Consider the following 24,343-nt stretch of genomic DNA (forward strand, 5'->3'; position numbering starts at 1 on the left):
ATAAGCATAAAATGGATATCCCTCTAAAGAATAAAATACACTGGGGCGCCTCTGTGGGCTCAGTTAAGCATCTGCCTTGGGCTCAGGTCATGATCCCAGGGTCCTGGAATCGAGCCCCATGTCAGGCTCCCTGCTCTGCGGGGAGTCTCCTTGTCCCTCTCCCCCTGCCCCTCCCCCCACTCGTGTGTGCTCACTCACTTTCTCAAATAAAATCCTAAAAAAATAAAATAAAATACACTGGACAAAGAGTCTCTTTTTCGGCTTTTCTTTTCTAATGCTTACTCTGGTGGCTTTCTTTCATCTTTGAAAATAGTAGAGTAAATCTGTCTTTACTGTACTTGTTTTAATATACAGAATAAACAAGAACAAAAAGTTCAGAATTTATTCAAGTACAATCCCAGTCAGGGAAGACACTGATTAGTAATTTAAACCTAATAAACAAAAGTGTTAACAGGTTAAATTATAGTCTACCTAGAGAGAAAATCATAGTTTCTCCTAGGAAAGATGTTAAAGAAGTGCCATACTTTCATAGTGATCCTATTATCATGGTCACAACTGGGTCAGATATTAGTGTCTGACTCCACCTATAGGCTAGCCAGTAATCTCTTTAAAAACCAGGAAGAACAACTCAGCCAATAGGAATACTCTGTAATAGACATAATTATATGAACCAAGTAGATTCTTTCTTGGGGAAATGGAATAGAAGATACAGATGTATACAAAGAACAGGGTGCACTGAAGCAGAAAAACAAGGAATTCTACATGTAACTAGTGGCTACTCTACTGGCCACTTCAATACAGTGCCCTCCCCTCATTGCTGAAAGTTCGACTGAAGAGGTGGTACTGAGTGGTTAGCAGCAGAAATCAGTGCAGCAGAAGCAGAGACAGAAAGTGGCAGTCAGAGGCATTACTGCTCCTGGGTCTGCACAGTTGCTGACAGCGTTCCAGTTCTGAGAGATCAAGTTGTGCAGCAGTTTAGTTTTCTTTTACTTCTCTGTGTTCATTTTCTGTTTGCTGTAGTAACCTGAACATGTTTTTATTCCTGTTCCTTGAAAACTACAGAAGCCTAACAAAAAAATAAGAAATCACCTGGTCACTGCCAATTTTAGATCTGGGCCAAGGAACATCTAGAAGGGCCTGTAATGCATGTAAACAAGCAGTAATGCTTTCCATGGTTGCATCTGAGCGTAAGGAACAGAGAAATTCCACACTGATCCCTGCAGAAAACAGAAAAAGAGGAGGCTTCTTTGAGATTCTTAGTTCATGAAGTTAAGGAATCCATTTTATATTTAGATAAGATATACAAATAAGCTTGGCAAAAAGGTAAAGTAAAAAACCACAATGAATTTAAGACTAAACAATTAAGTAATAAAGCAAGTCTTTTAGGGGCACCTGGGTGGCTCAGTTGGTTAAGTGACTGCCTTCAGCTCAGATCATGATCCCAGGGTCCTGGGATCTAGCCCTGCATAGGGTTCCTGCTCGGCAGGAAGCCTGCTTCTCCCTCTCTCACTCCCCCTGCTTGTGTTCCCTCTCTTGCTGTCTGTCTCTGTTAAATAAATAAAAAAATCTTAAGAATAAATAAATAAATAAGTTTTTTTAAAGTAGGACCCACGCAGAGCTTGAACTCATGACCCTAAGATTAAGAGTCGCATGCTCTACCAACTGAGCCAGCCAGACGCCCCAACATGTAGAGTTTCATAACTTTATTCTTACTTACTTTATTCTTACTGAGTGATTATCATGGATCAAGCACTGCATCTTTACATATACCATTTCGTTTCATTCTCACAATACCTGAGGAAGTAGGTACTTTTTTATTTTTTTAAGATTTTTAAGTAAACTTTACCCCCAACATGGGGCTCGAACTTAAAACCCTGAGATCAAGAGTCCCACGCTCCATGGTATTATTAACATTCTTTCTGACAGGGAGATGAGCACACAGAGCTTAAGTTATTTAATTTACTCAAGGTCAGTTACAATGGGGTATACAAAGAATTTGAACTGAGATAGTCAAATTGCATAGCTTATGCCCATAGTAACTGCCATCCTTCATTCTCTAAGTTTGTTTTTAAAAAGCTCTTGTCTCAAGGCAAATGGAAACAAAATTTTAATATACCCAAGGATACAGGAAATTGTGGTCATGTCTGGCCTGAGAAGGAATAATAATAGAAGTTCTGTGAACCATAAACCTTACTTAATTTAATCACGTATCTTTGTAACCCTTATATTTCATTTAATTAATAATTTCTTTATAGGTAATGATCTAATGGGTTGTTTTCCAAGAACTAGGTAAAATATGAAAAATATTTCTTTCATTTATTCTAGAAACTCTATTTTAGAAAGATATTTCCCTTTAAAAATGAAGTTCCAGGAAAGCCAAAGAATGGGTTAAACTTCATAACCTAAAATGTCATCTCTTTGACATTAAATATTTGCTTGCAATTTTATACCTTTGAGTAGACTTTCTTAAACCTTGCAATCCTTAAGAACGCAGATAGGAGGTTGGGGGGGGTACATGCAGGTGGACCCCCTCAGTATATTGGTATTTTTTAATATAGAGAGAAAGAAATTTAAAAAATTTATAGACACCACATGAATCTTTTAAAAATTGTGTGGAAAAAACTAGGATTGTTTTATAATTTCTGTAATTCATTCAACATGATGCTGAAGCCAGCCTGTAATGGGATTCCAGACTTAATGAAATCTGCAATTTTATAAAATGTATACAAGTTTACTCAGTTATATCAAGTTTATCACTAACACCTAACAAAGATGAGATAATAACCACCAAGAGCTGATAGGCAGTAAGGCACAATTCAAGAAAAATTCTGTAGGATTGGAAGCTTGTTAGCTCTTTTACTGACCTAAAATAAGATGGAATCTATCAGTGCAGACATCCTCAGGGGACTTTACCGTAGCCCCAGATGATGAACCCTGACACATGGAAGTTGGTGTTACAGGTCTTGAGAGATGAGATGCTCCTTCATCCGGGTCAGCAACAACAAAGCCTGTGCTGGTAAGCCACAATGCTGTAGCATGCAGGATAAGTGCCCAGGAGTTGTAATAATGCAATTTTGCGTTTTCACTAGTCTCTGCTGTGTAGAAAGCACCACCTACAAAAAAAGCAGAAGCAGTTTCAGGAGGAATAAAAGAGATTAGCTCCCACAATATTTTCTCTCTTCGGTGTTACAAGATAACAGACCATTCCCATCATCTCAAAAGTTCCTTTAAGGAATTTATGCGATGTGTGTTTGAAACAAATACTGATACCCATTTACCTACTAATAAGATTAACATTAACATTTTTTTTTAAAGATTTTATTTATTTATTTGAGAGGGAGAGAGAATGAGAGATAGAAAGCATGAGAGGGAAGAGGGTCAGAGGGAGAAGCAGACTCCCTGCAGAGCAGGGAGCCCGATGTGGGACTCCATCCCGGGACTCCAGGATCATGACCTGAGCCGAAGGCAGGCGCTTAACCAACTGAGCCACCCAGGCGCCCCGATTAACATTAACATTTTGCCTTTCTTAAATCACTTACTTATTAAAAAAAAAAACAAAAAACTCTATAAAACTTTGTTAACAATCATTAATTCTTATCCCTCATTCTATAACCACTTTCCTCAAGTCAGTGTGACTCACTCCCACAATAGATGTCTGTATTCATAAAAGATGTTTCACAACAGATGTTTGTAGTTATAAATAATATGTGCTCTTATTTTGTGTTTAACTTTACTTAACAGGCACCATCTTTATGTAACTTTTTTGAACTTGTGTTTTTTTCACCTAATTTTATGTTTTTGAGATTTACTCATGTTGATTTATATCTGTCATTCACTAGTAGCTGACACACTATGCCAATAAATCAGTTTATTTCCATTTTGATGCTACTGAAAAGTACAATAAACACTCCTCTCTCTCTGTGTATAATTCCAGTTAAAATTCTAATAGAAGTTGGCAGGCTGACCTGAAATTCGTATCAAAGAGAAAAAAAAAAAGGCATCTGGAATAACATCAAGAATAAAAGTGGCTACCAAATACCCAATCCATAAAATGCAGATTAATAACTGACTACAAAACTAGATGCCTATCCCATTCCACACACACAAAATCTAGCTGCACTAAAACCCAAATTGTAAAGTACAAAACTGTAATGCTTCTAGGTCTTTATGATCTTAAATTAAAAAAAAAAAATTTATCAGGTATTACACAAAACCACAAACCATAAACGACTGACTACACTAATTTTAGAGAGATAAAAGAATAAGCTATAGACCTGGAAGACATGCAATCACTAAAGAATACTAAAATTAGATAAGGGATTAACAAATCAGTAAAATCATGACAAAAACCAAGTAGAAAATGGTCAAGGATTATGACTAGATGATTGATGGAAGAAGAAACTTAGCCCATAAACCTATGAAAAAAGGTTTTCAATCAACTAAATAACAAAATAAAACAATGAAAAACTATTTCATATCCACCTAATGGACAGAATTTATTAAGTATGACAACATACAATAGTAGAAGATCTAGTGAAACAGAAACGTACTGTTATATGTTGGGCATATAAATTTTTACAACTGCTTGGAGAGCAATTTGGCAGTATCTTGTGAGGTAAGGTGTGCATGCCTTATTACCTAGCAGATCAACTTCAGGGTATCTACCCTGAAGCAATTCTCACATCCTTATTCTATGAATGGAAATTACTACGGGGAAAATGTTTCAGCTAAACATTACTTGCTAAAGGATAAATTTTGAAAAGTTACTGATTGTCACTCTAGGAATTATGTACATATTTTACAAACCCCTTACCTTCAACAGGAAGTTGGGAGGCAAATTCTGAAGGCAACGTTAAGAGAGCAAAATCCTGAAGTGCAGCAAGCCAGAGCCTACTCAATGTGCCCAGGTCTGTGTGGACTAAGTCAAGCAGTCCATCTGACGAATACGACCCATTTCTGACACTCTCTTCTGAACAGGTGGTAGTCTTCAAAGGTTCTCTGTGGCTTTTATGTCTTTCTACAGCAATTACGTAGACCTGTTACAGGGTTAATTTGTAAATAGGAAGATCTTATACCCATTAATAAGGTGCTATAATATTTTTTATCTTGCCAAGGAGACAGACCTTACCTTTGAGCATACTGGATTTCAAATGCACTCTGATACCAAGAAGGTATATACATGTAACCACACATACAAACTGGGGTAGAAAGATCCAGAAATATTCCCTTCAATGAGATGCATTATGGATAGCAAATACTTGACAAATATGTTACCGTTCTGCATTTTTTTTTTTTAAAGATTTTATTTATTTGACAGAGAGAGACACAGCGAGAGAGAGAACACAAGCAGGGGGAGTGGGAGAGGGAGAAGCAGGCTTCCCGCGGAGCAGGGAGCCCGATGTGGGGCTCGATCCCAGGACCCTGGGATCATGACCTGAGCCAAAGGCAGATGCTAACGACTGAGCCACTCAGGCGCCCCCCATTCTGCACTTTTATATCCTGACAGCTATAACTAAATGATCACAACATTCTTCTCATTAAGCCTAGTTATAGCCCTATAATTCACCACAACATATAGCTTCAGGCACCCATTTCTGAACTGCCAATAGTTGAAATATGGAAAATATTTTCTTTCCAAGTTACTACCAAATCACTACAAAAAGTTTACATAAATAGATTGAACATGGACTGTTTATATGACTATCGTATGTGGAAGTATTCAACACAGGAAATAGCATGTATTACGCCTCTATCTACAACTCTAAAACCCAAAAAGCACTGAAAACTAATTATAATCTGGTGGCAAACTTGACTGAATTTAGGAGGCCATTTATAGTCTCTATTTGACATAGTGTGAATATTCAAACATTTTATTACAGATATATTAATGTGCTTAATTATAGATTCTACGGTATTGCCACAATTTCCTGGAGGGATACATGGAATATGCACTGTATTACTTTAAAAATTTCCCCAAATTCTAGGGGCGCCTGGGTGGCTCAGTTGGTTAAGCGACTGCTTTCAGCTCAGGTCATGATCCCGGAGTCCCAGGATTGAGTCCCGCATCGGGCTCCCTGCTCTGCGGGGAGTCTGCTTCTCCCTCTGACCCTACCCCCTCTTGTGCCCTCTCTTTCACTCTCTCTCTCAAATAAATAAAATAAAATCTTTAAAAAAATAAAAATTTCCCCAAATTCTGATTTCAAAATAAATCTGGCTCCAAGAGTTTTTAGATAGCAGATTATGGACCTCAATTATACACAACCTGTTGGTCAGTCATTATTTTTACTGAAGGGAAAATGGGAGGTAATGGGCTTAAGTAAGAGCCTAGAGATTCAAATTATTTTAAGTACACTATATAAGTAGACAATTATTTATAAAATAGGTTACAGAGATTAGAAAATTTGTTTGCTCTACTAAAAGCAAATGTTTAAAAGCATACAAAGTTGACTATTAAAGATCATTAGTTCCAGCTTACTAAATCTAGGCAGAACTACTTCCTAACCAAGGTTTGTCAAACCTAAGTAATGACAAAAATAGACTCCAATCTTCAGGTTTTAATTTGTTTAACGGAGGAAATGCTTTCTTACATATTGGTTAATGCTCTCAGTTGCAATCTGAGACTATATACCTTCATCAAAATGATATATTGAACTTAGGGTGGCTAAGTATGGGAATTGTTGAAGCCCCAAGAGTGGGTATATATGAGTGCATTATATTATTCTATCTACTTTCATATATGCTCACACATTCTCAAAGTAAATTTAAAAATTATATATCTTTCTTCCTGATTAGAAAAGTAGATAAAGTTAATAATTTCCCTATAATATTTCATTAATTTTGGAAAAGAAAATGATTATTTAATATTCAAAAGCCATTCTTTTAATGCTAAAATAACACTCAAGTATGTGTACAGAATTGATAGAACATATAAACAGACCCATATTTCCAAAATTTAGATTTCAATAACAGTTGATTTCTGGTTGTTCTGTCTCTCTGGCTCATGGCTGCCCCTTCTTAAAATAGCAGATTATAGACAGTAAATATTATAGAATGCTTGGTTAAAAAAAAAGAAATCAATGAGCATATAAAGAAATCTCATGTTGAAAGTCTTTTGTTAACCTTAAAAAGGGACTTAGTTGTATTTTAAATAGTTAATTTCAGTTTATAGCCTATGGTGTTTATTAACAACTTCTAAAATTCCAGTTATAAATGGAGAAGCACTAACCTCTGCCCAGGCTTTCAGCACAGCTAATATTTCCATGGTAGAGGCACTTTCATTATATAAGTGACTCAGAGCCTCTTTTCCAGCCTGTATTTTTGTTAATGATGAAACAAGCAACTGATGAACTCTTCGGAGATCATTAAGGTCACTTACAACTCCACTTGCTATCCAGGCACTGCAAACCTGGTTTTTAAGAAAATCAAAAGTTACATTTAAAAATTATAGATACCTCCTTTGTGAGTTCAGCAGAGCTGCCCATATCTGAGGAATCTAACACACTGAAATCATCTTGTTATCAGGAAACCCAATGGATGCTGCTGATTATGCCAGTCAAAAGCCAGCATTTCAAAAGGGAACAAAGTCTAAGGTTGAAGCAAGGAAACCAGTGTTAATAAGTAGATAAAGCAAAGAGTTTCAGACGTTATTAATATGGAAAAATGAAGCTATGAAAGGTACCACTTTCATAAATGTTTGGATTAACATTTGAATTAAATCTTCAGTCTTGATTATTTCATCTACTTTAAACGCAGAGATGGTGTGGTTAATTAGTATAACTGTTGAAAGATAAAGAACTTAATATTTAAAACCCTAATGAAATTTTATTTTGAAAAAAGATACGGAAAGTATTTTAAAACAAAACATTATTAATAATTCTCCAATGCAAACAGTTTGCTCAATTATCAGAGGCTGTCTGGTTTTCCTGGATGTCATAGTATTTCTCTTTTCCTAGAGAAAATTAATTTTTCCTCTTCCATCTATTTATTCAGTTCCTGTCTCATTTCACAAAAGATTTTAATGGCTTAAAACAAGAACACAAATAATGAAGTGGTAGTAAGTCAGAGACTCAGCACATTTATTTGAGAGAGACAGTGAGAGAGAGCAAGAGAGAGTATGGGAGGGGAGAGGGAGGGGGGAGAGGGAGAGAGAGAGTCTTAAGCGATTCTGTCCTGCGTGTGGAAGCTGAAGTGTGGCTCAATCTCACAACTTGAGATCACCGCTGGAGCCAAAACTGAGTTGGATGCTTAACCAACTGTGCCACCCAGGTGCCCTTGGTACAACATTTAATACAGTTCTTTGAATATTCAAGGCACCAAACATATCCTAAATACAAGTGAATAAAAGAAAGTTGAAAGAATGGACTGAATTTAGTTTATTCCATTATGTTTATAAATAATTCAATTCAAGCCAGTTCTGCTTTTAATTATTGCAGGTCATTTGAGTGTCTGACAATCATTCCTAGAAAAGTTACTTTAAAATTATATATTATAATAGCTCTTAGGGGCATCTGTGTGGCTCAGTGGGTTAAGCTTCTGACTTTGACTCAGGTCATGATCTCAGGGGCCTGGGATTGAGAGCCACGTAGGGCTCACCACTAAGTGTGGAGTATGCTTCTCCCTCTGCCTCCGCTCCCCCACACCCCTGCTCATGCTCACTTGTGCCCTCTCTTTTTCTCTCAAATAAATAAAATCTTTAAAAACAAAACAAAAAATTATATATTAAAATGGCTTAGATACATGAAAAAATGCTCAGGATCACTTGAAATATAAATCTAAAACTATTCTAATATAAATCTAAACTATGTCTAAAATACAGACAAAAACCTAAAAGTTTGACAACTTACAGTATTGTTAAGACTGTGGGACAACAGGTATTTGCATACAATGCTGGGAGGAGTTTAAATTGGTAAACCCCAACAATATAGTCTTTAAACCAGCAATTCAATCTTGCAGAATTTACCTCACAGATACACTTGTACCCAGTAAAGTGACCTGTGCGGAAAGTCATTTACTGCAGCAATGTATGTAATAGCAGAAGATGAAAAACCCATACATCCATCACTGGTTAAATAAATTATAACATATCCAACAGTGGATTACCATGTAGTTACATGAAAAGAAGGGGAAATTCTCTAAATTTAAAAAGTAAAGGGAAAGGGGGCGTCTGGGTGGCTCAGTCATTAAGCATCTGCCTTCGGCTCAAGTCATGATCCCAGGGTGCTGGGATCGAGCCCCACATAGGGGTCTCTGCTCAGCGGGAAGCCTGCTTCTCCCTCTTCCACTCCCCCTGCTTGTGTTCCCTCTCTCTTGTTGTGTCTCTGTCAAATAAATAAATAAAATCTTAAAAAAAAAAGAAAGTAAAGGAAAAGGAACAGCTGAGATTAATGGTTAGACAACTATAATGTAGAACCCCTGGTATCAAATACTAACTGGATAACTGCCTCCTAAGAGAGGGTTGTACTTCTTAAACTTTGTCTGTTTATTTATTTATAAAGATTTTATTTATTTGAGAAAGAGAGAGATTGAGAGAACAAGTGGGAGGAGGGGCAGAGGGAGAAGCAGACTTCCTGTGGAGCAGGGAGCCCAACGCTGGACTCGATTGCAGGGCCCTGGGATCATGACCTGAGCCGAAGGCAGATGCTTAACTGACTGAGCCACCCAGGCATCCAAACTTTGTCTTTTTAACCATTTACCTGACATGCTTTGGCAGTGACATCAGGTGGCGTCTCCGAAGAGAAGGCTGGCCTAAGTGCCGCTCCTACCTGGCAACAAATGACATGAAATATCAAGCATCAATAAGTAAGATAGCACAAACTCTCATTTTAATATTATTTTAAAATTATCTGTTTATAATAGGTATTCCAGACAGCTATTGTTTCTGCCTGTCCAGTATATCTTCTTTTAGATAAGGGCACCTCAATTTTCCTTTGGGGAACCTTCTCTCTTACCCACTCTTTGCCCATGTTGTTGCTACAGAGCTGAGAGCCCTGCTTGACTCCAGGGACCCAAGCGGGGGGTTATAAAAGGTCTTCTGAAGATGTCTGCTGGGAAAACCGGGACAGAAGCACCGTCTCTTTTTAAGACCGGGTGCTAAGAAAGGCATCTTGATAACACCTGGGGAGAGCAAACTCGAAAATAAAGCCAGTGTAGAAGAAAGCAGAACCAACTGGGATTCGTGAAAAAAACTTTCCTTTTCAGCTTAAGGGAGCTGTAATTTTACTTCTATCATTTGCAATTTTTTTAAAGCAAGTTCTATACCCAATGTGGGATTTGAACTCACGATCCTGAGATCAGAGTCCCATGCTCTACCCACTGAGCCAGCCAGGCACCCCTTATTTGCAATTTTACGAGGGCTAAAAATATAAGAGAGCTCCCCTTAAGTTGAATTGTAACATTTCATGCTAATATGGTAGTTCTATGTAACTCCTATCCCTCCCTTTTGCTTCCTCTCAGAGCACACACAGGCATTTCCTGCTGGGAAGATTTGACGGAGACAGAGGACTGGTGAATTGCTCCTGTCTCCCTAACTGCTACCCCACAGAAGCTGCCTCTGAATCACAAGGAGAGGTAGGGAAGGATGAATGATGGGATGTGTGTGATGGAATATGCGAACATTCTGTTATCTTCCTTGTTCTTCCTACATTGTTCAATGTACCAGTGAAACATCAGTTATAAAGATTACAGAACCAGTAATAGGAGCCTGAATTCTTTTCTAAGCTGAGAGGAAAAAAAGGAGGTTACATTTATTCCAGGAGTGATGATTTTAAGATAAAATATGCATGCAGCCTAAATGGAATATTTAGTAATGATTTAGTGTTATCTTAAGAATATTCAGATATTTTGTAAAGATTTTAATTAGCAATGTCCTTTATTCCCCCCAAATTACCAAGAAGGTTTTTTAATTATTAAACTGTAACCTTACAAAAGACCTGTTTTATGTACCACTTCGCTTTTACTTGAAGATTTCTTCAAAACATATGCTTCTATATAATGATTATCCTGGTGATATATTAACCGAGACATATACTCATTTACATATTGAAAAGTGACATGCCCATTAGTTTCAAAAACTCTTGAACAAAAAGTGCTTACATTGGCTTGATACTGTTCCAGAATCACATGACCTGGAAACTCCGGTTCTGGAATAGCTGCAAATCGCCGAATAACAACTAACAGTGTTTCAAGGCCAGAAAGACGGAGCTGGTCACTGTGATCCGTGGCAGCCATAAAGGCCATGCGAATTAAGTCGGCAAGATGTAGCACCAAAAAGTCATCTACAAGATTAAAAAAATCTTATCAAGAAAAAGCATACGTTGGAACTAAGATTTACGTTAAATGATCATTTCTCCTCCTTATAATTTCAGACTTTTCTAGATTTTCTTTTAAATACCTCTGATTTGGTTTACTGTTTCACTGTACTGTTTGTTAAATACAGACTTTAAAGCTGGATTTGCTGCACTACTGCAAATAATCACATACAAAAAAGTCCCAAGGCAAACAATTACGCAGCTATTCAAAAATCAAAGACAAAATCAGCATCCTTTAAGAGTGCTAACAGTACCTTCAAAAACAACCTTTTTTCAGACTTTCTGATAAAAGCACATTAGAAGGTATTTAGGAAACTTTGGGTATTGATGAATTAGGCAGTAATTAAATAGCATAACAGTAATTATGTCAAGTTGAAGCTGAAAGACTTAAATGTTCTTTTTGAAAACCAGTTTTATGTGGTTCTTTATATGGACTAGATTATGTTATTTCTGTATGTCTTAACACATACACAAATGATAGGAATATAAAAAATATTTGTAGCTATAAAATTATAAATGAGAATTCTTTTCATGCCTACAATACATTCTTTGGCATAATGATTCTACTGGGGAGAGACATAGGACAATCACTTAACAATATTCCAACAATAAAATGTTCAGGGGTACAACTAACCTTTACTCAAAATATACCTGGGACTAATTTTAATAAGAATGTTATAGGTCACAATGAAGAAACCAACTCACTTAGTAAGTGCCAATTACAATTTTAATTGGGAAGAAAGGAATCAGTAAGCATCTATGATATACTAATTTTATACCTATCAGTATCTAGAATAGTGCTCATTACAAATAAAGAGACTCGATAAACATTTGCTTGAAAAATCACTAAAAAAGAGATTCCTAATTCATACTCGTACACTGGCAATAGCAATATTTTGTTATATAATTCTTTTGTCTGGTAAAAAATATATCTATGGCATTTAGATATGTGCACTGTGTCTTTGAACACAATGTGCTTAAATGAATTCAAGCTGTAGTATGTACACATACCCCTTTAGGTACAAACAATAAAACTGAATAAAAAGTCAAAGTGCGCAAGGCGCAAGCAGGTTTACGTTACATTGTGATAGGCTCTAATGTTTTCTGGGTAATATCTATGAAACCAAAATAATCGATAAGCAAAAATACTGTAAGTTGTAATTCAGAAAATAAATTTTGGGGGTAAGCTAATACATGTACTACTTTCCAAGAACATGCTTATTTTCTATAAACTTAAGTCATGCACAAGTATATTAAACAAAAGTGAATGACAATTTAAGAAGCTAAATCATTGAAAATGTGTATAAACATTAAAACTAATGTTTTATAGCTTTATAGCTTACACAAATATTATAGTCGAATTCATAAATGATTTGGAAGAATACAAACTACTTTCTAGTTTTACTTCTTAAATTAATATTAAAAACATAAGCAGACAACATTTCTATGTATATCCTTTGGTCTTTTCATCTTTATGCCACTTACTTCTTGAATCCCTTTTTTTCATTTCTTGTGCTAAAGCAATGTCAAAATGTGCGCTGTGTGCATTCTCACACTGGTTAATTATCCTACAGACACACTCGGCAGCAAAGACTCTAGTAGCCCAATGGGGATTGGTATATGGATATGATTTATCATCATTTCTGGTGGTCAGAACTGAGGCATCATCCCCTTTATCTCCTTCCTCTTCTTGCACTGTATCCACACAAGTTACAGCTGTAAAATCTTTTATCAAGGGAGAATACATGTAATTATAATCAAATGTAAGATACATTTATAAAGGAACACAAATGACTTCAAATTCATACCAGAACTGTTGTTGACCAATCATACATCTTTAACAATGTAATCACGTAATATGTAAAATGATCACATCTAATAATCACAGACAACACTGGTATCTAAAGAAATGCTCTAAAAATGTTCCAGGTCAAAATGACAGAGTTGTTCGATTATATTCGAAGTGAAAAACCAAACATGACATAACAGACAGGATACTAAATACTAGGATAATTATCAGTCCCCACTACGTAGACAATTATGCTTAAGGAAGCTCAACATGCTCTGCTATGGAGCATGGTGGATTGCACTAGGGAGGCTGTTATAACACTAGGGTCTTGAACAGATTTAAGGTTCCCGAACCCACTGAAAATGTCTGAAAATATTTTTCTTAGGACAGATCCACTGCTGTCATTGATAGTCTCATATTGTCATAATGGCCAGAGCCAGTGAGGAGTGAATCATCATTATTATTTTTTTAGACAGAGAGCGAGAGTGTGCGCGCGAGCACGGGGGAGGGAGAAAGAGAATCCCAAGCAGGCTCCATGCTCGGTCAGCAGCACAGAGCTCAATTCAAGGCTGGATCTCAGGACCCAGAGATCATGACCTGAACTGCAATCAAGAGTTGGGTGCTCAACACATTGAGCTGTCCAGGTGCCCCATTTCCTCTTTATATTAACTGTTAACTTATTAACTCTGTTTAACTTGACTTAAAATGGAATTAATGCTGTAAAAAAAAGCAACATTTTTTTTCCTTAAATTATCTTGCATGTCAACATATTTTGAATGTGTTATGAAAGCAAAGATGTCACAGAATTATGCAAAGTCTTGTCTTAAGACTAAAATAATAAGCCAAAGACTGAAATGCATGTTTTCCTAAGAAGGGATTCAACCAAACTACAAAGGATAAAGAACAAATGGTGAAGTAAAATTGAGCAAGTAAGCTCAAGGAGTATGAATATAAAATTAAAAAAAAATAGGTGAAAAAAATAGGTGAGATATCAGAAAAGTATAATCAACCTATCAAGACACATATAGATTTTCTTTCAAAGGAGAAGTCTTTGTAAGTTCTCAAGTAGTGGGGATAGAAGAGAGCCTTTTAACAAAGGAAAACATGTAGAGCACAGTAGTTGAAAGAGCAGATATAAATCACTGGAAGGGAACAGGACCAAGGTAGACAGTGGAGAATGTAAAAAAAATTTTTTTTAAATATCTTTTTTCCTTTCACATATTTAAACACATTAAATTATAAGGCTTGAGTAACTGAGTTTAAGAGCTACTGAAATACAAAGCTGGATTTTATTATTTTATTTTAAAGATTTTATTTATTTGAGAAGGAGAGAGAATGAGCGGGGAGGAGCAGAGGGAGAGGGACAAACTGTGCTGAGCACGGAGACATATATGGGGCTCGATCTCACAACCCTAAGATCATGACTTGAGCAGAAATCAAGAGTGGCACACTTAACTGACTGAACACCCAGGTACCGTGGAAGCTGAATTTTATTTTATTTTTTTTAAAAAGATTTTATTTATTTATTTGACAGAGAGAGACACAGCAGGAGAGGGAACACAAGCAGGGGAGTGGGAGAGGGAGAAGCAGGCTTCCCGCGGAGCAAGGAGCCTTATGTGGGGCTCGATCCCAGGACCCTGAGATCATGACCTGAGCAGAAGGCAGCTGCTTAACCGACTGAGCCACCCAGGCGCCCGAAGCTGAATTTTAAAGTCATGGAGGGAAAGGTTTGAATCCATTTGTGTGTGTTTTTGGGCAAATTACTTAACCTTTCCAAGTCTTGTTTTCTCTTGTGTAAAATGGAATAATACTGCCTACTCACTGGATGGTTAAATGACTAAATCAGATAAGTATGTATAGTACCTGGAACAGAACTGATTTGTCTCCTTTCTTCATCTCATTCATTTTCTCTCTTACTCCAAAGATAAATTTGAGACTCTAATATATGTTCTCACTGACAAAGACAATAGGGAAATAACATTGTTTTCTAACCCTGTTTGAAATCAACATTATTGAGTGCATTGAAACTCGCCTGCTCAAAATGTTGCAACTTTTGGGCACCTGGGTGGCTCAGTTGGTTAAGCGACTGCCTTTGGCTCAGGTCATGATCCTGGAGTCCTGGGATCGAGTCCTGCATCAGGCTCCCTGCTCAGCGGGGAGTCTGCTTCTCCCTCTGACCCTCTCCCCTCTCATGCTATCTCATTCTCTCTCTCAAATAAATAAAATCTTTAGAAAAAAAAATGTCGCAACTTTTGATGATTTTTCTATTAAGCTGATTTGATGCAGTCCTTCAAATATTGTATGTTTGGGGGCATCTGGGTAGCTCAGTCGGTAAGCATCTGCCTTTGGCTCAGGTCATGATCTCAGGGTGCTGGGATCAAGCCCACATTGGGCTCCCTCTCCCTCTGTGGCTCCCCCGGCTTATGCTCTCTCTCTCTGTCAAATAAATAAAATCTTAAAAAAAATTGTAAGTATGAAAACAAATGATGGAGCTACTCAAAGTCATGACATCACTTTTATAGTATAAATGACTACTTTTTAGTTTGTTTTATACAGGGAAGTCATAAAAGATAATCAGAAGAATAAAAAAAACCCACAGGCTTAAGTGTTAGATGGAAACACTAAAATCTTCATTTGAAAAAAGCAATAAGCAATTACAATCCAAATACTCAGACAAAATGAATTGTCACCAGCAATTTTATATATAACGTTTTCACTTTCAATTTTATTCAAATGGTAACCACTGATACTTACCAGCCGATGCAGCAAGTACATCTTTACAAAGCTTTAACCAGAAGGAGAGCTTATCCACTGCCATAGATGTAAGCATATGATTTAAAGTCTCTTTGATATCATGGCATAACTTCTGATCTGTCTCTTTATCTAGTAAGGTCAATAATGCCCCTTCAAGGCCCACTTCTCTGATGTTAGCATCTGACAAGAAGAAAATCAATGATCTAAGTAATACAGAAAACAAAACTGCCATATGAGAAGCACACATATTCAAAAGTTATTAAAATACTACATGCAAATATTCTCATTGCAAAGTAATAAAGCACCTCAAAGGAGAAACATAAGCCTTGGTCTAGCATCTACTTCCTCTAATTCCGGAAATGCCAAAAGAACAAATAAATTTTCTCTTGAAAATTTAACTTACTTAGCATTTCTGAAAGCATTTAGATTCTAAAGATTATGCTATTATTACACTATTTTGAAAGAGAAATTATCTTTTAAAGACCAGAAGGAGGCATCACTAGGATAAAAGGTACAGCACAGGGAATATGTCACTGGTATTATAATAGCATGGTATGATGACAGATGAGAGCTACACTTGTGGTGAGCATGGCATAACATAAAAATGTGTTGAATCATGATGCTGTACACCTGAAACTAATTAACACTGGGTGTCAACTATACTTCAATTAAAAAAAAAGATCAGAAGGAGGCAGCAGGAATGTTTCCGATTAGGAGTCGAAAGAGACAGAACCATTGTAATGTGTGAGTCATGGCTGGATCCTATATTTGGGTGGTGGTAAGGGAGGGTAGAAGGAGTCATAAAGGATATTTTTTGGATAACTGGGGAAATTTGTGTGAGAACTGCACATTTTATGATTGCTACTAAATCAGTGTTGATTTTATTAAGTGTGGAAATGACGCGTGGTCATGCAGGAGAATATTATGTATTAGGGATGAGTTGTCATGATGTCTGCAGCCTGCTTTCAGATGGTTTGGCAAAGGTCTTGTATATATGGAAAGAGAGGAAGATATATAAAATGAGTGCCATAAAGATACTAAGTAGGTGAATATATGTGTTCACTGCACATTACTTCTAACTTTTCCTTTAGTTTGAAAAATTATAAAATTTAAAAAAGGGAATTATATAACAAGTTCTTTACTGTATTTTACTCACATAGCTAATTCAAGAATTCTAGGAACATATACCAGCATGTTTACACAATCAAAGCCAAAGCAAAAGATGTGGATAATTTCAGTGGTGAATATAAAGTGAAGGTCACTCGGGCGGAATATCCCACATGATTAAAAGATTAAAATTTCTCTAGTTAAGGTAAGTCATCAATTGTTCTCAAATGAGTTGTGCAACCTTTCTGATGACTACTATACTAGTTTAGCAATGTTGATTAACTCAAGCCAGAGTTAAAGTTTTAATATAATAACAAACTAATTTAAGGAGCACAGCATGACAGTAAAACACATTGTTGTGTGCTTTAGATACTGGAAAGCTTTGTGAAGCCTGAGACCTTCTAAAAGTGTGACAGCACCTTGGAAACTATATACATAAAAGAGTAAGATATTGCCATTCCTATTTTTGTAGGTTGTTTGAATTTGTGTGCATATTTGGGTTACACACGTAATTTTAAAATAAGAAATCCTTTAATTCAGCCCTAAAATAAAGAAGAGGCGTAAAAACCCTCTAACCTGAAGAAAACTCATCTATGGTAAGTTTTTTATTAAATGGGATTTTGGAGGAAGAAAGGCACATATGGTAAATTACTTAAAGACTAAATCCAACTTCAATTGATTGCTGTGAAAAAACTTGCTCTAAAATTTAAGAGGCTCTCAAATTCATTAACAGGGATTATAAAACATAGGTAACAGATTGCTGGGCTCCACTCACAGATCTCTGGTTAAGCAGATTTGTGATGGGGCCCAATCATTTGCATTTTTTACAAGTTCTCAGTGAGGTGGGTATTGCTAGTTCGGGGGCCTAAGTTTGAAAACCATTGCTCTAAACCAGTAACATTACTGGTTGGAATGATAGTAATTGTTAGCAACTGTCTCTTGTAGCAGGTTTAAGACATTATATATTAACTTTTAAATTTCATTTTAAAAACACTGGGGAGGCTATGTGCTACGGTGAGCGCTGTGAATTGTGTAAGACTGATGAATCACAGACCTGTACCACTGAAACAAATACATTATATGGTAATAAAAAGAAAAAACAAACAAAAAAACCCTTATGTTTATATGGAAGACATAAGATTAAAATAATCATTTAAGCTGGAGATAATGGTGATAAAAAAGAATTACCTGGAGTCAACTCTTTTCTGCTATCCTTAGCAAGCATAACAGCATGTTCTGAAACTTCAGCTGCTTCCCTCTGTACAAGCTGACGTAAACAAGCCAGTACTGCTCTTCTCAATAACAAATAGGGACTACAAAGATTCACCTGAAAAATACCATTTGGGAAATGAAAGAGCTGAAATTCTTGGTGGCATTTACATTAAGTCTAACAGATATTCACTGGATCCTTCCTGATTCTGTCCAGCCCATCATTGTGCTGGATGCAGTTTATTAAATACACAGAAACTTCTTCAAACTATTCCAGTACATATTTTTATTATAACTTAGACATAGCTTGAGGAGTAGCACATGTACTTAACTATGCAAATATTCATAAACAAATCCAAGCAGAAGCCTCTCGAGTTTTAGAAGACATAAAATTTATGAGTAAATATAGTTTTGAGATAAAAGAAATACAACTGAGAATTTATTTGTAGCTCATATGTTTGTGCTCATGCAACATTATAATGTTTTATGATCCTCTAAGTAGAAATTTTTACTAAATTCATATAAGCAGTATAGCATACTGGTTAAAAGTGAGGCTCTGGAGTCAAACTGCCTCAGTTTGGGTCCTAGATCCACCACTTACGAGCTGAGTGACCTTGGGCAAATTATTTAACCTCTCTGTGCCTTAGTTTTCTTACTTGTAAAATGGAAATAACACTACCCCATGTCACAGGGCTGTTGCAAAATTACCACAAAGAAACATGCAGAAGGGCTTAGCACAGTACCTGGCAAATAATACGTGTTCAATAAATGTTATTATTAACTATTATTAACAGTCTCTATCAATAGTATTTTATTCAGATGCCATAGAGTAAGTAAATGCATTTTCAAATAAAAGCAGAGAAGAGTTTTACTCAGAAAACATATTCACCAAAAACACTCTCTAGAGATACACATTAGAGACAACAAATTTTACATACATGTATATCTATTTGTATATGGATAAGCATATATGTACATAGACGTGTACATATTTTAGAGATATAGAATATTTTTGCTCATAATGACTCAATACATATTCTTTTTACTTAGTATTTGAACAAGGTAAATCTCAACAGGTTGTATCTACTGAAGTAAATGATATGATTGTGATATACCTTAAATGAACAATTAAAACAAGTCAAAGGTTCTGGATACAAATTCTTACTCAGTGATTCGTAAGTAGAATAAAGTATAGAGTTCTTGAAATTTATTTTTTTCTAACTATGAAAGTAAAGACCAGTTTAGTGTGGTTTATGACAATGAATATGTGTCTTACGCTACTGACTTTCCAAGCAAAATGTGAGAACAGCATAATTCTTACAGTGATCTTTCTTTAGATCTCGTGTATGTGAGAAAAACAGGACTGAAGTAGGTGAGTTTGTTGAAAAGAGCAGAGGAAAAATTCTGACAAAAAGAGTAGATGGTGACAGCTGGTTTTTGATATATAAGAAACACATGCAAAGAGAGTGAAACTCTAAATTTTATCAGAGGCCAAAAGACAGAAAAGATTTGTGAATGTATCATCAGTGAAACATATGAATGGGAACTGCTTATAAATATATTCTATTACACCCTCAAGTCATATCATGAACTCAAAAGTGGAAAGAGGAATGCCATTCACAAAGTCTCAAGTTAATGTCATCCCAGTCACAGAACCATTGTTAGAAACTAGTACATAGGATGGGAGAGGAGTTAAAATGTAAAAAGATTAAGTTTACTCATGCCCAAAATTATGGCTGTATTTTACAACAATGACAAAAAAGGCATTCTACGAGGCAATTTTAAAGAAAAGTTAATGAATCTACTAGTTATTTTCACTGGAATTTTACAAGCATATAATACAAGGCAGGTGCAGCATTTATTCAGGCTGGTCAAACACTCTTTTAGAGAAAGCATGCTTAAAAGTACTCTTTACTTGTTTGGTAGAAAAAAGGTTGAAGGTGGTCACACAAGCAAAATGGAACACTTAATATCTCCATGTCATTCTCCAGCATTTATATGGGGAAGAGGAATAGAGTGAGTTAAGGCAAACAAACCAGGCAGGCAAAATATAGAAACTAAGTCAAACTGTAATTACAATTCCTTTCTGAAATGAATATATAAATCAAAATGATGCAAAATTAAGTGCAAGGAGTGAGTGCACCAGCTGGAGAAGGTTAGGGAGGATTTATTTACAGTGGTATTAAATAAACACCATGTAACATGCTATACATACTGGACTTTGCATTAATGGTTAGCTTAAACAAAGAGATGCAGGGGAAAACAACATGTACAACCAAAAAAAAAAATAAAGACACAAAGAAACAGCACTGCAAACCTCAAAAGTAAGTTAGGAATTGAGGGTCAGGGACCTACCAACACAGAATTATCCAACAAGATCTCCTGCACAAAAACAAATGACAGACCGGTCATGACAAAACCAAAAGATAAATACTCGGATGACTTTGACAACAGTCAGCTAAGCATTAAAATATAAATATTGATAGAGCTATCATTCAAATTGGCTTAGCCTCAGCTTTAAAAATATGCCACAATTACTTCATTTTCCAACTTTAAAATATGAGTTGACCTAAGATCTTGGAAATAGTCAACTCAAGATGTAAAGATATAAAATATACAATAACTTAAAAAATGTACATTTGTTTAATTAGGTTTTCCTTTGGAATCTCACATTAAGCTTCAATAACAAAGCCAGATCAAGTAGACATGAGTATTAAAGGAGTGATCTGGATTGCATTCACATGAGCAAGTGTCCAGCAAGGGATAAAGTTAATGGTTTACCTCATCACAAGTTAATGATAGATTTTTTATTCTTGGAAGCCAACTTTTAAAAACTGAGAGTACTCAGAATTGCTAGTGTAGCTAAGACCAAGTTCAGAATGGAAGTTAAACAGCATGCAGTTAGAAGAAAACTCTTTCCAGTAAGATTCTTTCCTAATGATGAAATGTATTCTGAATATTCAGGGAGTTTCAATTAATATGAAAACATTTCATGCTAAATAATTAAATTCTCTGTACAAAAGAAAATCTGACCATAAAGTTGTTAAACAGGAAAGCAAAAGCAATTTTCTTACTACAGGGAATACTTTAAAATATAATAAATCCAGGGTGCCTGGGTGGCTCAGTCGTTATGCATCTGCCTTCGGCTTGGGTCGTGATCTCAGGGTCCTGGGATTGAGTCCCACACAGGGCTCCCTGCTCAGTGGGGAGCCTGCTTCTCCCTCTCCCACTCCCCCTGCTTGTGTTCCCTCTCTCACTGTGTCTCTGTCAAATAAATAAATAAAATCTTAAAAAAAATATATATATAATAAATTCAATCTAATAAATTCAGAATATAAGCTTACTAAAAAAATTAAGACATAAAATTAACAAACTATAGTGATAGCAATTTTTAAATGATTTCTGTAAGAAAATCATTTTACAGCTTAAATAAGAGTAACATAAATAAGATTTGTTAATTGTTAATTTTGATTTTCTCAACTGCTCTGAATGTTCCTAAAACAAAAATCTGATAGTGGTCTCTATTCTTCTTTATATGTAATCTTTCTCAGTCCGGGGGAAAAAAAAAAAGAGTAATGAATTTGATCAAATCTAATTCATCAAGAATTAGTAGTAAGTTTTGTTCTTTATTTCCCAATAAACTAAGTAAATGAATTAATGCATCAGTTAGACAAATTTCAAAAGGCTACCAGTGGAAAATTTCTACTATAATTCAAGAAAAAAAAAGGCAGTATAATGGAGTGAAAGTTTGATCAACTTGCAAAGGAGTGGCTATTTTTCAGTAACTGGTTTTGGTGATGGCTCTTGGAACAGAAAGAATAATATTCCTAGGGAAAAGTCATTGAGTGGTAAAGGTAAAATCCTTCTTCCAGTTAGTGCTATTTTCTCCAAAACATGTTTGACCCAGACAGGAACCAAGTTTCTATGAGAAAAGTCAGTCACATCCTCTTTTTAAGAGTCTTATGTAACTTTGTGAAAATCACTATGAAGATTAATATAATGTATAAGTTATATGTTAAGAAAATAAAAACTATGTATTAAGTGGTTGGGACATGTGCCTTTACAGGCGGCATCTTGTGTAATCCTTGTGTTCTACAGACAAGGTAGCTAAAGCTGGAAGAGGTTGTGGGACTTCCCTAAGGCCACAGAACTAGGAGATGGTAGAATTGAGATTAAGAGCTAGCCATTAAGTGGGCGCCTGGGTGGCTCAGTTGGTTAAGTGACTGCCTTTGGCTCAGGTCATGATCCTGGAGTCTGTGGATCGAGTCCTGCATCGGGCTTCCTACTCAGCAGGGAGTCTGCTTCTCCCTCTGACCCGCCCCCTTTTCATGCTCTCTCTCTCATTCTCTCTCTCAAATAAACAAAATTTAAATAAATAAATGAATAAGATCTTTAAAAAAAAAGTGCTAACCATAAGTATAAAGTCAGTAAGAAATAAAGAAATGGGGACTGAACTACAAGTTGAGAAACTGGATTCTAGACTTAGAGCTACCACTATACCTAGGTACAAATTATTTGACTTTTTGGTCCTTGATTTATCTTTTTTATTGGGAAGGTTGGTTTTAATAACATCTGAGGTTCTTTCAAGGTCTGAAATGCTGCATATTCTGCCTCAAGCTTGTAAATGAAAGGTCTGTCTAAAGTAATGATTCTCAACTGTCATGTTACTAATGGGAGTGTGTTGTGGACATTCTAGGGGCAGAAATGTTTAAAAGCAATGGTGTTGTTTTAATTCCAAATGTAACTCAATTTTTGAGGCAAGTCCAGATAGAAACTGATGATACTCAAGGTAATCTTAAAACCACTGACGATTATGAACCACTTCACCAGAACTTTCAGCATTCATCTTGCCATATTTATTAAACGTATTATTAAAACCCAGATATTGATGGATATGCCACTAGAATATTAAGGAAAAATGTTATTTGCCCATCTGGGGTGGAGAGAACTTTATATGTAATTATGCAGAAAAAAGGAAGGAAAAAACAAAGACATCACATAAACTTTTCCAGGCCCTATGGCATTTATACAGTATCCGGGACATTTAAGCACCCTCTATATGTTTATTGACTAATGAATAAATATTCCAAATGTTAAGTTCAACACTAAGAGAAGAAAAATGAATATATGAGAGGTTTAAGATGTGATTACATAAGAGTTGGCCCTACCCCCTAAAAAAAAGACTAGAACTGAGAGAAAATAGCTATTGTACACAGACTAGAGAATAAATAAACCTAAGTTTCCAATGAAAAAAAAACTAAGGACTCACTAATAATTTTATACTCACACAGAGGCAGCTGACCAAGTTAGATAGGTTGACATGTCTTGGAGCAAACATATGAAGCTGCTGAAGGCAAGAAATGGCCTGAGCTTGAACAAGGCAGTCTGGATTATCTTGCATCACTGCACAACCCAAAAGACAGGAAGTCCTTAAGGTGGAAATGGAAGTACTATTACCTAAAAGGAAAGCAGAGAGCTTTGAATAATTGGTCTATGAAATCATTCATCTTTAAGCATATATTACTAGGTTTAAATTTTTTTTTAATACCAATTTTAATCTCAAGGATCTGTGAAATAAATTTCTTCTACAAAAGCAGGGATAATCCAGGTGACAGATTTTTAGGTTATGTTAGTTATTCTTACTCTGAAAAATTTACGTCAACATAAATCATTAGGCAAACAAGAACCTAAGACTAGGTTATATCAAATTTTCACGAAAAGGAGAATTAGAAATGGCTAATGAACTTAGCCCTGCTTATATAAGTTGAGTTGCTTTCAAATATTAAAATCATAGATTTTACATTTGAACAGATCAGATTATCTGAGCTTTGGGACTTAATCACTTACTTCTTAAAAGAGATGAGTTCTTTAAACTATTCCACTTGGTGTCTATCACCTTAATTGTTAAGGGAAACATTTAAAAAGATATATCTAATCTTTCTAAATATAGTACTCCTTGTCTTTTCAAGGTAAGAGAAATCACACTGAATGGCATTTCACAAAATATATGATCACCTACTATGTGTCAATCACAAAGGCTTTTCAACTTTTCCCCCATTTGATAGAGAAGGAAACCAAAGAGCAAAGATTTTCCAAAGGTCACTGAATTAAGTAGTGGTGGAACTTACATTAAGTTTCCTCGTTTCTATGTTATGTTCTATTATGTCAACATTCAGAA

General features: G+C 35.8%; 1 protein-coding gene across 10 annotated transcripts in view; it reads right to left on the minus strand.

Annotated features, from left to right (window-relative positions):
• HEATR5A (HEAT repeat containing 5A) overlaps positions 1-24,343 on the minus strand; it is a 111,414-nt gene that overhangs the window by 20,053 nt on the left and 67,018 nt on the right. For 7 of the 10 annotated variants that reach the window (XR_012378954.1, XM_073895033.1, XM_073895034.1 and 4 more), the window contains 11 exons: positions 23,453-23,622; positions 20,521-20,547; positions 18,145-18,283; positions 15,850-16,029; positions 12,792-13,031; positions 11,092-11,273; positions 9,693-9,761; positions 7,226-7,405; positions 4,814-5,036; positions 2,865-3,113; positions 1,090-1,217 (listed from right to left, as the gene is read on the minus strand). Coding sequence is in view for 9 of the 10 variants with exons in the window: in XM_073895033.1 (XP_073751134.1) it covers positions 1,090-1,217; positions 2,865-3,113; positions 4,814-5,036; positions 7,226-7,405; positions 9,693-9,761; positions 11,092-11,273; positions 12,792-13,031; positions 15,850-16,029; positions 18,145-18,283; positions 20,521-20,547; positions 23,453-23,622 (1,787 nt within the window). In the remaining variant the exon portion in view is untranslated. The remainder of the gene's footprint in view (positions 1-1,089; positions 1,218-2,864; positions 3,114-4,813; positions 5,037-7,225; positions 7,406-9,692; positions 9,762-11,091; positions 11,274-12,791; positions 13,032-15,849; positions 16,030-18,144; positions 18,284-20,520; positions 20,548-23,452; positions 23,623-24,343) is intronic. The other 3 variants (XM_025870204.2, XM_025870201.2, XM_073895035.1) reach the window with 2 other exon arrangements.

The sequence above is a fragment of the Callorhinus ursinus genome, unplaced genomic scaffold, assembly GCF_003265705.2.
Source record: "Callorhinus ursinus isolate GAN/ISIS: 27379988/994484 unplaced genomic scaffold, GSC_fseal_2.0 scaffold8, whole genome shotgun sequence".
Classification (NCBI taxonomy): Eukaryota; Metazoa; Chordata; class Mammalia; order Carnivora; family Otariidae; genus Callorhinus; species Callorhinus ursinus.